Consider the following 15,224-nt stretch of genomic DNA (forward strand, 5'->3'; position numbering starts at 1 on the left):
AGTGGTAAGGTGTTGTGATAACTTTATGTAGGCCTTAACAGTTTGTGGGCACCATTTGTCACCATTTTAGTGCAATTAATATATTGTTTAGTGTTGTTTTGTGTTGTGTAGTGGCTTTGCTGGCATGACCATCCCCCAAAAATGGTTTCCCCCAACAAAATGTACATGCTAAAATCACCACTGATTGTATTGTTGTATGTTTTAATTCTGTAATTTACTGATTGTTGCTGCCTTCTTTGCCAGGTCTCCCTTGAAAAAGAAACTCTGGTTCTCAATGGACTTTTCCTGGGTAAATAAAGGTTAAATAAAAATAAATAAAATAAGTCCAGGCCAATGAATCTGTTTAAACAGCTATCAAGAAGCCATCCATTCCTATAGGCCGTGTGTGTGAGTCAGAGCGAGTACTGTCAGCCAGAGTCCCAGCTCCAGTCACCATCAAATACCCCTCCTCCTAAACGAGTGGGCAGACCCACAGTATCCCACTATCCACTAGAGCATACTCTCTTCCTCCTTCCTGTCCCTTCTCTAACAGTATCCCTCCATCCAATACAGCATACATTTTCTTCAGACTCATTTCAACTCACTCTCCTCTCTTCTTTTCCTGATTGTGTCCACTAGAGCATCCATCTCTCTCTTCTTGCCTAATCACTGTCCCTCTATTCACACACTCCAACTATCTAGGCCTACTCCTTTCATTGCTGTTTTCTCATAGTATCCTTCATTCCACTACAGCCTTCATCTTTCTCTGCCTCTCTATATCTCCTATCTTCCTTCCCTGATTGTGCCCCTTCCTCACTTTCCTTTCAACGGCTGTCAGACTAACTGGTCATAGAGGACATTGCCGCAGAATGAGGCCTTAACAGACTTTTTCCTAACTAAACCTGTCCTAAAACCCTGGTAAAAACAAGAGGAAGAAAGAGAAAAAGTGTGAGAGAGAAAGAGTGAGGGAGAGAGGCAGAGAGAGAGAGAGGGAGAGAGAAATAAAGAGAGAGTTCATGAGCAGATTAGGTCCTTAATTTGTCAGCATGTTTTTACAAAAATATAGATTTAGAGTTGGATAACAAGGACATATACAGGATACTGCCCTCCAAAACATAACCTTCACTCCAAATCAAAACTCCAAACTTACACCGTTTTTGGACAAAATTACCTGGAAGGATTCCTTCAACCAAAGTTTCTTATTCCCAAGGACTAAACAGCAAATGGTCTGGTAAAGAAGCACAACAGAAACCTGAAAATACCATCCAACCTGGAACCAATTGAGTAATGTTTAGCCTGAAGCTACTTTTAAAGAAAAAAAATGTATTACAGTAATCTATTTTACTTTATAAGGCCTGAATGCCAAGTAAAGGCTACCAAGCTTGCTAGTACAGAACAGATCCGACTACAACTTAAATTAGCACTGAGGTGTGAAGTGAGAGGCCAAGTCAAATCAAATTGTATTTGTCACATGCTCCGAACAGGTGTAGACCTTACAGTGAAATCCTTACTTACAAGCCCTTAACCAACAATGCAGTTTTAAGAAAATACCCCCAAAAAAGTATAGATAAGAAAAACAAATAATTATAGCTATAGAGCAGCAGTAAATAACAATAGCAGGGCTATATACAGGGGGTACTGGTACAGAGTCAATGTGCGGGGGCACCGGTGTCAAGGTAATTGAGGTAATATGTACATGTAGGTAGAGCTATTAAAGTGACTATGCATTGATAATAACAGAGAGTAGCAGCAGCGTGGAAGAGGGGTGGGGATGGCAATGCAAATAGTCTGGGTAGCCATTTGATTAGCTGTTCAGGAGTCTTATGGTTTGGGGGTAGAAGCTTTTAGAAGCCTCTTGGACCTAGACTTGGCACTCCGATACCGCTTGCCATGCGGTAGCAGGGAGAACAGTCTATGACTAGGCTGGCTGGAGTCTTTGACCATTTTTAGGGCCTTCCTCTGACACCGCCTGGTATATCGGTCCTGGATGGCAAGAAGCTTGGCCCCGGTGATGTACTGGGCTGTACACACTACCCTCTGTAGTGCCTTACGGTCAGAGGCCGAGCAGTTGCCATACCGGGCAGTGATGTAACCCATCAGGATGCTCTCGATGGTGCAGCTGTAAACCCTTTTGAGGATCTGAGGACTCATGCCAAATCTTTTCAGTCTCCTGGGGGAGAATAGGTTTTGTGGTGCCCTCTTCATGACTGTCTTGGTGTGCTTGGACCATGTTAGTTTGCTCCACTACAGCCCAGTCGATGAGAATGGGTGCGTGCTCGGTCCTCCTTTTCCTCTAGTCCACAATCATCTCCTTTGTCTTGATCACATTGAGGGATAGGTTGTTGTTCTTGCACCACACAGTCAGGTCTCTGACCTCCTCCCTATAGGCTGTCTCATTGTTGTCGGTGATCAGGCCTACCTCTGTTGTGTCATTAGCAAACTTAATGATGGTGTTGGAGTCATGCCTGGCCGTGGAGTCATGAGTGAAAAGAAGTACAGGAGGGGACTGAGCACGTATCTCTGAGGGGCCCCCGTGTTGAGGATCAGCGTGGCGTATGTGGTGCAGGTGCTTCTACACCTGCATTGCTTGTTGTTTGGGGTTTTAGGCTGGGTTTCTGTACAGCACTTTGAGATATCAGCTGATGTAAGAAGGGCTTTATAAATACATTTGATTTGATTTGTTACCTACCCTTACCACCTGGGGGCAGCCCTTCAGAAAGTCCAGGATCCAGTTGCAGAGGGAGGTGTTAAGTCCCAGGGTCCTTAGCTTAGTGATGAGCTTTGAGGGTACTATAATGTTGAATGCTGAGCTGTAGACAATGAATAGCATTCTCACATATGCAAATTAGAGTGGGTCTAGGGTTTCTGGGATAATGGTGTTGATGTGAGCCATGACCAGCCTTACAAAGCATTTCATGGCTACAGACGTGAGTGCTACGGGTCGGTAGTCATTTAGGCAGGTTACCTTGGTGTTCTTGGGCACAGGGACCATGGTGGTCTGCTTGAAACATGTTGGTATTACAGACTCAGACAGGGAGAGGTTGAAAATGTTAGTGAAGACACTTGCCAGTTGGTCAGCGCATCCTCGGAGTACACATCCTCGTAATCCGTCTGGCCCTGAGGTTTTGTGTATGTTGATCTCTTTAAAGGTCTTACTCACATCGGCTGTGGAGAGCGTGATCACACAGTCGTCCGGAACAGCTGATGCTCTCATGCATGTTTCAGTGTTACTTGCCTCGAAGCGAACATAGAAGTTATTTAGTTTGTCTGGTAGGTTCGTGTCACTGGGCAGCTCTCGTCTGTGCTTCCCTTTGTAGTCTTGAACAGCCTTTACGACCAGGTCCACCTATACAAGGCATCAGTGCCCATCTTCGCCAGGACCCTAAAGGACATCGACCTCAACCGCAGCCCCAACACCTCACACAGGAGCAACCCCACCCAGACACCCCGCCCAGACCAGCGAGACACTCTCCCAGACCTGTGGGACCTCGGCCCCCGGACCTACACATAGAGAACCCACGCCGGGAGGACCTACATCCAGACCACACAACCGCCAGCCACATCCCCACCCCAACCAATCAATATCCCCCCCAACCAACCATGCCCACACACCATACAGGCTCCATCAGATAAGACCTATGCCCCTCCTGCCCACCCCATGCCCCCCTCTCCTGCAAAGAGGGCCTCAGTGTGAAATTCACACTTAAGCCAAGGCCGGGAGCAGGTAAACAGGCCCAATCCCCACTCTTACACCAGCCCAAGCCAATGGCATGTACCAGATGCTCAGCAGGCTCTACTCACACTTAATAGTCTTCACTATCTCATCCTGGAATATCCAAGGCCTGAGGTCATCTGCCTTTGGCCTAAAGAGCAGGAACCTGGACTTATACAGACTTTGTGATCCTGCAAGTAACATGGTATAGAGGAGGTGAACCCACTGGTTGCCCTCTAGGTTACAGAGAGCTGGTAGTCCCATCCACCATTTGGTATAGAGCAGACCTAACCCCCTCTATTAAATTAGTCAAAACAGGAACATTTTACATCTGGTTAGAAATTAATAAGGAAATTATCTCAACAAAGAAAAATGTCCTAATGTGTGCTATCTATACCCCCCCCCCCAATAGAATCCCCATATTTTAATGATGACAGCTTCTCCATCCTAGAGGGGGAGATCAACCATTTCCAGGCCCAGGGACATGTACTAGTCTGTGGTGACCTAAATTCCAGAACTGGACAAGAACCTGACACTCTTAGCACAACACCTACCTGTAGGTCAAAAAACACCTACCTCAAGGTGACAGAATTCCCTCCCAAATATGCCCCCCTAGACACAACTATTACAAAACAACCAACAAAAACAGGTTAAAAAAACTCCTGCAGCTCTGTCGCATACTGGTCTGTATATAGTCAATGGTAGGCTTTTAGGGGACTCTTAGAGTAGGTACACCTACAGCTCATCCCTTGGCAGTAGTACTGTAGATTACTTTATCACTGACCTCAACCAAGAGTCTCCCAGAGCGTTCAGTCAGCCCACTCACAACCCTATCAGATCACAGCAAAATATCAGTCTACTTGAACAGAGCAATACTCAATCATGAGGCATCAAAGCCTAAAGAGCTGCATAATATTAACAAATGCCATAGATGGAAGGAAAGTAGTGTAGAAACCTCCCAAAAACAATTAGGTAACAACTAATTACATGCCTTCTAGACAACTGTAACGCACGTCGTCGGGAGAAGGAGAAGAGGACCAAGGTGTGGTAAGTATTCATAATACTTTTAATAAATACGAACACTTGAACAAAAACAACAAAGCGACAAACGAACAGTTCTGCAAGGTGCAATACACAAAACAGAAAACAACTACCCACCAAGCACAGGTGGGAATGAGGCTAGCTAAGTATGGTTCTCAATCAGAGACAACGAATGACAGCTGCCTCTGATTGAGAACCACACCAGGCCAAACACCTAGAAATACAAAACATAGAACAAAACATAGAATGCCCACCCCAACTCACGCCCTGACCAAACCAAAATAGAGACATAAAAAAGCAACTAAGGTCAGGGCGTGACAGTACCCCCCCCCCCCCCCCCCCCCCCAAAGGTGCGGACTCCGGCCACAAAACCTGAACCTATAGGGGAGGGTCTGGGTGGGCATTTCACCGCGGTGGCGGCTCTGGTGCGGGACGTAGACCCCGCTCCACCTCTGGCTTGGCCCACTTAGGTGGCGCCTCTAGAGCGGGGACCCTCGCCACCAACCCCGGACTGGGGACCCTAGCAGCAGGCCCCAGACAGGAGGGTGACTCTGGCAGCTCCGGACAGGAGGGAGACTCTGGCAGCTCCGGACAGGAGGGAGACTCTGGCAGCTCCGGACAGGAGGGAGACTCTGGCAGCTCCGGACAGGAGGGAGACTCTGGCAGCTCCGGACAGGAGGGAGACTCTGGCAGCTCCGGACAGGAGGGAGACTCTGGCAGCTCCGGACAGGAGGGAGACTCTGGCAGCTCCGGACAGGAGGGAGACTCTGGCTGCTCCGGACAGGAGGGAGACTCTGGCTGCTCCGGACAGGAGGGAGACTCTGGCTGCCCCGGACAGGAGGGAGACTCTGGCTGCTCCGGACAGGAGGGAGACTCTGGCTGCTCCGGACAGGAGGGAGACTCTGGCTGCTCCGGACAGGAGGGAGACTCTGGCTGCTCCGGAAAGGAGGGAGACTCTGGCTGCTCCGGACAGGAGGGAGACTCTGGCTGCTCCGGACAGGAGGGAGACTCTGGCTGCTCCGGACAGGAGGGAGACTCTGGCTGCTCTAAACAGGAGGGAGACTCTGGCTGCTCCGGACTAGAGAGCGTCGCTGGAGGCTCCGGACTAGAGGGCATCGCTGGAGGCTCCGGACTAGAGGGCCACGCTGGAGGCTCCGGACTAGAGGGCGTCGCTAGAGGCTCCGGGCTGAAGGGTGTAGCTGGAGGCTCCGGACTAGAGGGCGACGCTGGAGGCTCCGGACTAGAGGGCGTCGCTGGAGGCTCCGGACTGAAGGGTGTCGCTGGAGGCCTCGTGCCATATCTCCTCACTGGAGGCTTCGTGCCATGGATTTTCACTGGAGGCTTTGTGCCATGGATCATCACTGGAGGCTTTGTGCCATGGATCATCACTGGAGGCTTCTTGCCATGGATCATCACTGGAGGCTTCGTGCCATGGATCATCACTGGAGGCTTCTTGCCATGGATCATCACTGGAGTGGAGAGACACACAGGAGGCCTGGCTCTGGGAGAAGGCACAGGACTCACCAGGCTGGGGAGACATGCAGGAGGGTTAGGGCTTAGCACAGACACAGGACTCAGCAGGCTGGGGAGACATGCAGGAGGCCTTGTCCTTGGCCGAGGCACCGGATACACTGGGCCGTGGAGGCGCACTGGAGGTCTCGAGCAAAGAGCCTGCACAACCCGTCCTGGCTGTATGGTGACTTTGGCCCTGCACGTGCGGGGCGCAGGCACAGGACGCACTGGGCTGTGCAGACGCACTGGAGACACAGTGCGCAGAGCTGGCACAGGATAACCCGGGCCGAGGAGATGCACTGGAGGCCTGGAGAGCAGGGCTGGCACAATCCGTCCTGGCTCGATGCCCACTCTCGCCCGGCCGATGCGAGGAGCTGCGATGTAACGTACCGGGCTGTGAACATGCACTGGAGACACCGTGCGCTCCACCGCATAACACGGTGCCTGACCAGTACGACGCTCCACCCGGTAAGCACGGGGGGTTGGCTCAGGTCTCCAACCTGACTCCTCCAATCTCCCCGTGTGCCCCCCCCCCCCCCCCCCCCCACAAATTGATGGAAAGCGGTGTTGGGGTAAAAACATCCGATATTATAAATCCACGTACACAAACAGCAAGTGTGAGGTTAAAATTGGCAAACACACACATTTATTTCCACAGGGCCGTGGGATGAGACAGGGATGCAGCTTGAACCCCACACCCTTCAGCATACAGTATGCGGTGCATTCGGTAAGTATTCAGACCCCTTGACTTTTTCCAAATTTTGTTACATTTGTTACATTACAATTTCGAGTCTCATAGCAAAGAGTCTGAATACCTATGTAAATAAGGTATTTTAGTTTTTGTTTTTTTATACATTTGCAAACATTTCTAAACACATGTTATCACTTTGTCATTATGGGGTATTGTGTGTAGATTGATGAGAAAAAATAATTTAATACATTTTAGAATAAGGCTGTAATGTAACAAAATGTGGAAAAAGTCAAGGGGTCTGAATACGTTCCGAATGCACTGTAAATCAACAAATTGGCGAGGGCACTAGAGAAGTCTGCAGCACCCGGCCTCACTCTACTAGAATCTCAAGTCAAATGTCTACTGTTTGCTGATGATCTGGTGCTTCTGTCCCCAACCAAGTACGGCCTACAGCAGCACCTAGATCTTCTGCACAGATTCTGTCAGACCTGTAAAACAAAAATAATGGTGTTCCAAAAAAGATCCAGTTGCTAGGACCACGAATACAAATTCCATCTGGACACCGTTGCCATAGAGCACAAACAGGGGCAAACACCAAATTGAGACTGCATGCAGATTTCTGCAAAAATATCCTCATTGTACAACGTAAAACACCATATAATGCATGCGGAGCAGAATTAGGCTGATACCCGCTATTATCAAAATCCAGAAAAGAGACGTTAAATTCTGCAGCCTCCTAAAAGGAAGTGATTCCCAAACTTTCCATAACTAAGCCATTACCTACAGAGATGAACCTGGAGAAGAGTCCACCAAGCAAGCTGGTCCTTGGGCTCTTTTCACAAACACAACAGATCCCACAGAGCCCCAGGACAGCAACACAATTATACCCAACCAAATCATGAGAAAACAAAAAGATAATTACTTTACACATTGGAAAGAATTATCAAAAAAACAGAGCAAACTAGAATGCTATTTGGACCTAAACAGAGAGTACACAGTGACAGAACACCTGACCACTGTGACTGACCCAAAATGAAAGAAAACTTTGTACAGTCTCAGTGAGCACGGCCTTGCTATTGAGAGAGGCCGCCGTAGGCAGACCTGGCTATCAAGAGAAGACAGGCTATGTGTACATTGCCCACAAAATGAGGTGGAAACTGAGCTGCACTTCCTGACCTTCTGCCAAATGTATGAGCATATTAGAGACACTAATTTCCCTCAGATTACGCAGACCCACAAAGAATTTGAAAACAAATCAAATTTTAATAAACTCCCATATTTACTGGGTGAAATACCACAATGTGCCATAGCAGCAGCAAGATTTGTGAAGGGCAACCAGCGAAGAACAAACACCATTGTAAATACAACCCATATTTATGTTTATTTATTTTCCCTTTTGTACTTTCACTATTTGCACATCGTTGCAATACTGTATATAGTCATAACATTACACTTGAAATGTCTCTATTCCTTATGAACTGCCTATGCCAATAAAGCCCCTTGAATTGAATGAGAGAGAGATAGATAGATAGAGAGAGAGAGAGAGAGAGAGAGAGAGAGAGAGAGAGAGAGAGAGAGAGAGAGAGAGAGAGAGAGAGAGAGAGAGAGAGAGAGAGAGAGAGAGAGAGAGAGAGAGAGAGAGAGAGAGAGAGAGAGAGAGAGAGAGCGGTTCCTTCACACATTATTCTGACATGCCTGCATGTCCACTGAAGCAACCCCCTTAAACCTTTCCCAACCTTCTCCTTTTATTCTCTCCAAAGGAATATTGTTGGAGGAGGAATAAAATAGATTCAACCCTGGGGATGGAACATTTGTAGCGTAGCTGTAGCCATAGCAGTTTATTGCCGTGACTGCTCTGAGTGACTGCCTTCTGGGTTAGCGGTTTTAGCGATTGAGCGCTAGCTGCTTTGGCACTGTGGGAGTTGGGTCTTTTTTGTCCGATCAATGCAGAGCACCGTCCAGCTTTAGAGGGCTTGTTTATGTGCAGCAGTGAAGTGGACCATTGGGCTTCAGTGCCGCTGTTGTGGGCAGATTTTTATAATCTCTCTCATTCTGCTATCGACCCGACATAACCGTTAAGAAGTGGCACTCTTTGGAGTTTTGTATAAGTGTGTGTTTGTGTGTGAGGGAGGGGTGTGTGTGTGGTGCGCTGTGTATCGGGGGCTGAGGGGCTGCTGACATCGAACTGGAGCTAGCAGTGTTCTTTTATTTCTGATTGTTCCAACAATATGTGCCTCTAGGTACCTCTGGGTATTCCAATTGGATACTTGGCCTATCACTCATGTAGATTGTTTTGGTTGTTGTCTCAGAATATTTTTGTTTAGCTTTTGTCACCACGGGACAGACAGACAATCTGGCAAACACACGCACAAACACACACACAGACGCACTCTACCTCTGTCACACATAGAGATACAACGAAGAGAGAGAGACAAAGGAACAAATGAGGTTGCCTCCGTTGGGGATGGAGAGAGAGAAAGGTGAAGGGCTCCACACAGAGAAAAAAGAGGGAGATATTGGCAGGTAGCAGTGGTTTTGTTCAGCTGGTTTTGACACATCCAGCAGACAGCTTCTCATACAGCTCTCCTTTGGCCATGTTGTGACTTTATGAACACACAGAGATGCACTGTGTAAACCCAATGCAAAAACAACTCTCAAATCTAACAAAGCTCATGACAGAGGTACAACCGAAGTGTAATCAGCCAGTTCAGAGGTGGTCCTCCACATGCCTCTCCAGAATGCCGGAAGGGAGATTGTAGGTAAGAAGGGAAAGAGAGTTTCCTCTTTCCTTTGGTTTTTAGGCTTCTGGCATTGGAACACAGGGAATGTATTAGGGTGGATATAAGGGCTGTGAAGGTGAGCTAGTATACCAGGTGAAGGCTTTATACACACCTGCCTATTAGCACGTCTGAGTTAAGTCCCCATGCAGTCCACCAAAGGGCTGGAATGACCCCCCTACACTCAGACACACACACACATGCAAGTCTATCAGATTGCTAAGCTCTCCCTCCCTTTCTCTGTGGTTCTTCTGTATAAGGCTGCCAAACACAACTGCAATACTACTGCACCACTGGCTCTGTGCCTAGAGAGAGATAGAGATGGAGAGAGAGAAAGGGGGATAGAGAGAGAGAGAGGAAATAGATGGAGAGAGAGAGAAAACAAGAGAGAGAAAAAGAGGGCGAGACCACCTGCTGCTCTTTATATGCACATATTTGACTGTTGCATCGATACATGGGCACTTGTCATTGCAATAAAACATTTTTGAATTTGAATATAACTTCCTCTTTACTAATATAATCAGGCAGCTTTCCAAACGGTATCAGCGTTGTTTGCCAACTGTAGCGTTTGTTTGTCCAAAAACGACTCTCTGCCAGAGTGGAGAGATGCTGAATAGAAAACAGACAGAGAAGAAAGAGATAGAGAACTGAGAGAAAGGGGAAGAGTAAGGGCAGGGAGAGAGAGTGTTGAATGTGTTGAGATATACTGATTTTTATGGTGGACAGAGACATGGGACTCGGGACTCTGTTGAATCACAAAGCACAGGGCTACTGCTGTTTTTTACTTTCTCTCTTAGTAATTTAAAATACCCTCTTCAGTTCTCCTAACACCACAGTCTAGACTGGGGCGCCTGTCCTTAGACAACACCTGTTGCCAGGCAAACACTGAGTCATATTTTGTCTGGGCTCAGTTTCAGAGAGAGGGTTAATGATGTTATAACACATACATCACCACCACTGGGCCCAGAGGAGGGAGAGGGAACAGCATTAGTACTAAAATATAGTTTATACTGTACTGCACATGGAGCCCTGGTTCAGTTGTTGTAGTGGTGGAGGTGGCTGTGGGATGGAAATCTGGTGAGTGAACAGACTGGTGAGTTACATCCTTCATCCCAAGGTTTCTCTCAATGTGCAAAAGAGAAAGGGGGGAGGTGGTATCTGAGTGCAAAAGAGAAAGGGGGGAGGTGGTACAACTCAATATTAGGAAGATGTTCCTGATGTTTTGTACACTCAGTGTAATGTGCTGTCTAGACACTGTGATCCCTGGGAAGGAGGGAGGGAGAGCGAGAGAGAACAGAGAGAGAAAGGAGGGAGGTAGAGAGACAGAACGAGACACTGAGTGTACAAAACATTAAGAAAATCTACTCTTTCCATTATAGACTGATCAGATGAATCCAGGTGAAAGCTATGATCCCTTATTGATGTCACAATCCACTTCAACCTGTGTAGATGAACGGGAGGAGACAGGTTAAAGAAGGATTTTTAAGCCTTGAGACAATTGAGACTTGGATTGTGTATGTGTGCCATTCAGAGGGTGCCTTTGAACAGGATATTATTATAGTTGGTGCCAGGCACCGTTTTGTGTCAAGAACTGCAATGTTGCTGGGTTTTTTATGCTCAACAGTTTCCTGTGTGTCAAGAATTCATCAAGAATTGTCCACCACCCAAAGGACATCCAGCCAACTTGACAACCTTGGGAAGCATAGGAGTCAACATGGGCCAGCATCCCTGTGGAACGCTTTAGATACCTTGTAGAGTCCATGCCCCGAAGAATTGAGGCTGCTCTGAGTGCAAAAGAGAAAGGGGGGAGGTGGTACAACTCAATATTAGGAAGATGTTCCTGATGTTTTGTACACTCAGTGTAAGTTGACTGCCCTTGTCCTTGGGCTTGGAGATGGGTGTGGAGGCGTGGATGTGTTGGTGGTGGGCCGAAGACAGAGAACAACAGTCTGGTTCTTCCAGGGGTCTGTAGCTGGTGGGAAAGTGTTTGGACACAGAATAATGAACCCATAATAGAACCCATAAAGATAATAACAAATTCATTTGCAAGACAATATGTTGTCTTTATGACGAGGCATTCTTCTTCTTTGATTTGATGTCTACATTGTGTTATGTGGAGTAACGGAATCTCGTTCCCTCCCTCCTCCCTCAAGTGTTTAGTTTTTCAGGGAGGTGAAGGATGAGGACATTTTCTCAATTTCATGCTAATTTGCTGCATATTAGCCTGTGGTTGGAGTCAATAGTGTGTTCAGTCAGCTGTGGAGGTTCAGACTCATAGTTGGGTTTCGAGTTTCATTCAATCTCTGCTTCTGTCTAATAAGCTGTTTTGTGTGTAATTAGTGAAACTGTGAAATTAGTAAAACTCTCTCTCTCTCTCTCTCTCTCTCTCTCTCTCTCTCTCTCTCTCTCTCTCTCTCTCTCTCTCTCAGGGAATTACAAGAAGACTGTATTGAATATAGATAATACGTATCATTAACATAAATCTAAACAGTTTTGATACGGGTCATTTCGTATCCCATTCTCTGAACACTGTATTGTATTTGTTATGAATAGAATAAGTGTGAGGGTTTATTTGCCCTGTTTCCATGGCCAGCGTACAAGACCTTACAGACCAATGTCCATTCCATTGGCATATTTGTATCTTGGTCTTTACATGTACAGTATGTCTGTGATGCTATAATCAAATCAAGTTTATTTTTCTTTCTTTTCTTTTATATAGCCCTTCGTACATCAGCTAATATCTCGAAGTGCTGTACAGAAACCCAGCCTAAAACCCCAAACAGCAAGCAATGCAGGTGTAGAAGCACTATAAGTATTGTATAGTAGGCTATAATATATTGTATAGTAGGTTAGAATATATTGTATAGTAGGCAATAATATAGTGTATTGTAGGTTATAATATTTTGTATAGTAGGTTATAATATATTGTGTAGTACGCTATAATTTGTGTAGTAGGCTTAATATGTATTTGATATATATTATGAACTGGGTGGTTCGAGCCCTGAATGGTATATCAGACCGTATACCACGGGTGTGACAAAACATGTATTTTTACTGCTCTAATTACATTGGTAACCAGTTTATAATATCAATAAGGCACCACTGTGTTTGCGGTACAGTATATTACTGCTCTAATTACATTGGTAACCAGTTTATAATATCAATAAGGCACCACTGTGTTTGCGGTACAGTATATTACTGCTCTAATTACATTGGTAACCAGTTTATAATATCAATAAGGCACCACTGTGTTTGTGGTATAGTATATAAGCCTATTCTTCACTCTCCAACAGAGAGGTTGAGATGTTAACGTGAACCACAACTCATTCTCTCCTCTATTTCTACCCTGTTCCTTTAGTAAAGTTGTGACATTATCATTGCTATTTCTCCAAACGTAATGTCTGGGTTAAATCCACAAAAAGACAGGCAGGCAGGGGGGAGAGATGAGGATGTATGGAGGGGAGGGGAGACAACATCAAACAGCTCAGTGCAAAATATCACACTGCTGTATTCATAACCTTTTATTGAATAAGCATGGATGGTATCCACGACCATGAATGAATAATCATTCACATATGATAATGCGGACCATGTATTAGTAGTATTAAGAATATGTTCCAGTCAAAGCTATGCATTAATTACGTCTCTCTCTCTCTCTCTCTCTCTCTCTCTCTCTCTCTCTCTCTCTCTCTCTCTCTCTCTCTCTCTCTCTCTCTCTCTCTCTCTCTCTCTCTCTCTCTCTCTCTCTCTCTAGTGAGTTTTGATGACTGTATGGCGAATGAGGGGGTGGTCTTTCAGAGCAGTGACCCCAGGTTCAGCATTGGCGCTGACGGGTCCATCTACGCCCAGAGAGAGGTGACCAGCCTGACCGCACCGGTCCAGTTCACGGTCACTGCCAGCGGTCCACACGTGTGGGAGACCACGGTCAAACTGGCCCTGATGGGGCAACCCACTCCCTCATCGCCAGGCAATCAGGTATGAGAATCACTCTGTTCATAGATATACAGTGCCGGTCAAAAGTTTCCACACGCCTACTCATTCAAATGTTTTTCTTTATTTTGACTATTTTTTAAAACTATTTTATACTAGTGGACGCTCTTTGTGACTTTGGAATTGTTTACCAAACGCGCTAACCAAAGTAGCTAATTGGACATAAAAACGGACATTATCGAACAAATCAAGCATTTATTGTGGACCTGGGATTCCTAGGACTGCATTCTGATGAAGGTCATCAAAGGTAAGGAAACATTTATCATGTATTTTCTGGTTTCTGTTGACTCCAAAATGGCGGCTAATTTTATTATATTTCTGAGCGCTGTCTCAGATTATTACATGGGTTGCTTTTTCCGTAAAGTTTTTTTGAAATCTGACACAGCGGTTGCATTAAGGAGAGGTATATCTATAATTCCATGTGTATAAATTGTATTATCATTTACATTTATGATGAGTATTTCTGTTGAAACGATGTGGCTATGCAAAATCACTTGATGTTTTTGGAACTCGTGAATGTAACGCGCCAATGTAAACTCAGATTTTCTATAAAAATATGAACTTTATCAAACAAAACATGCATGTATTGTGTAACATGAAGTCCTATGAGTGTCATCTGATGAAGATAATCAAAGGTTACCAGCCTCAGAAATTACAGCACAAATAAATGCTTCACAGAGTCCAAGTAACAGACACATCTCAACATAAACTGTTCAGAGGAGACTGTGTGAATAAGGCCTTCTGTCACGAATCCCGCTCGAATCCCGCTTCCTGAGTCTGGGTTTGCCTGTGTGTCTGTCCTGGAGTGTGTTTCCGGTGTCCTGGAACGCACCCTGTCTGGTTGCCGGGCGAATTAGCTTGTTGGGAGATTGATGTTCACCCGCACCTGTGTTCCATCAGTAATCTGCACACCTGTCCTGATCATCACCTCTCCCCTTCAAAAGCTCTGACCTGACTTCCATTCCCTGCCGGATCGTTAGCCATGAACAGTATGTTGTGCCATAGTATCAGACTCAAGTTGGATAGTATTTGTTTTGTTGTTTTTGTTTACGTATTGCTTGCCTTGAACTTACCTCCGTTTGTTTTGCCTTCAGTTACTCACCCGGATCATTCACCCCATTCCCGCCTGGTTGACGGAGGATTCCGCTACTCCATTGGATTCACCTATTTCCTCCCATCAATTCACCACCGCTGCCCGCTACGCCATCTGGATATATCTACCCTTTCACATTTACGTGTAAATAAATACTCACCTTCTTCCTACGCTCCTTGTCCTGGTCTGCTTCTGGGTTCGATTTTGAAAGAACGTGACACCTTTATGGTCGAATTGCTGCAAAGAAACCACTACTAAGGGACACCAATAATAAGAAGAGACTTGCTTGGGCCAAGAAACACGAGAAATGGACATTAGACTGGTGGAGTCCAAATTTGCGATTTTTGGTTCCAACCGCCGTGTCTTTGTGAACGAATGATCTCTGCATCTATTGTTCCCATCGTGATGCATGGAGGAGGAGGTGTGATG

General features: G+C 46.1%; 1 protein-coding gene across 2 annotated transcripts in view; it reads left to right on the top strand.

The window, feature by feature from the left end:
* Positions 1–15,224, top strand: part of LOC129861188 (cadherin-4-like) — a 532,557-nt gene that overhangs the window by 396,899 nt on the left and 120,434 nt on the right. For both annotated transcript variants that reach the window (XM_055932380.1, XM_055932379.1), the window contains one exon: positions 13,467–13,687. In XM_055932380.1, coding sequence (XP_055788355.1) covers positions 13,467–13,687 — 221 coding nt within the window. The remainder of the gene's footprint in view (positions 1–13,466; positions 13,688–15,224) is intronic.

Source organism: Salvelinus fontinalis, chromosome 8, assembly GCF_029448725.1.
Source record: "Salvelinus fontinalis isolate EN_2023a chromosome 8, ASM2944872v1, whole genome shotgun sequence".
Classification (NCBI taxonomy): Eukaryota; Metazoa; Chordata; class Actinopteri; order Salmoniformes; family Salmonidae; genus Salvelinus; species Salvelinus fontinalis.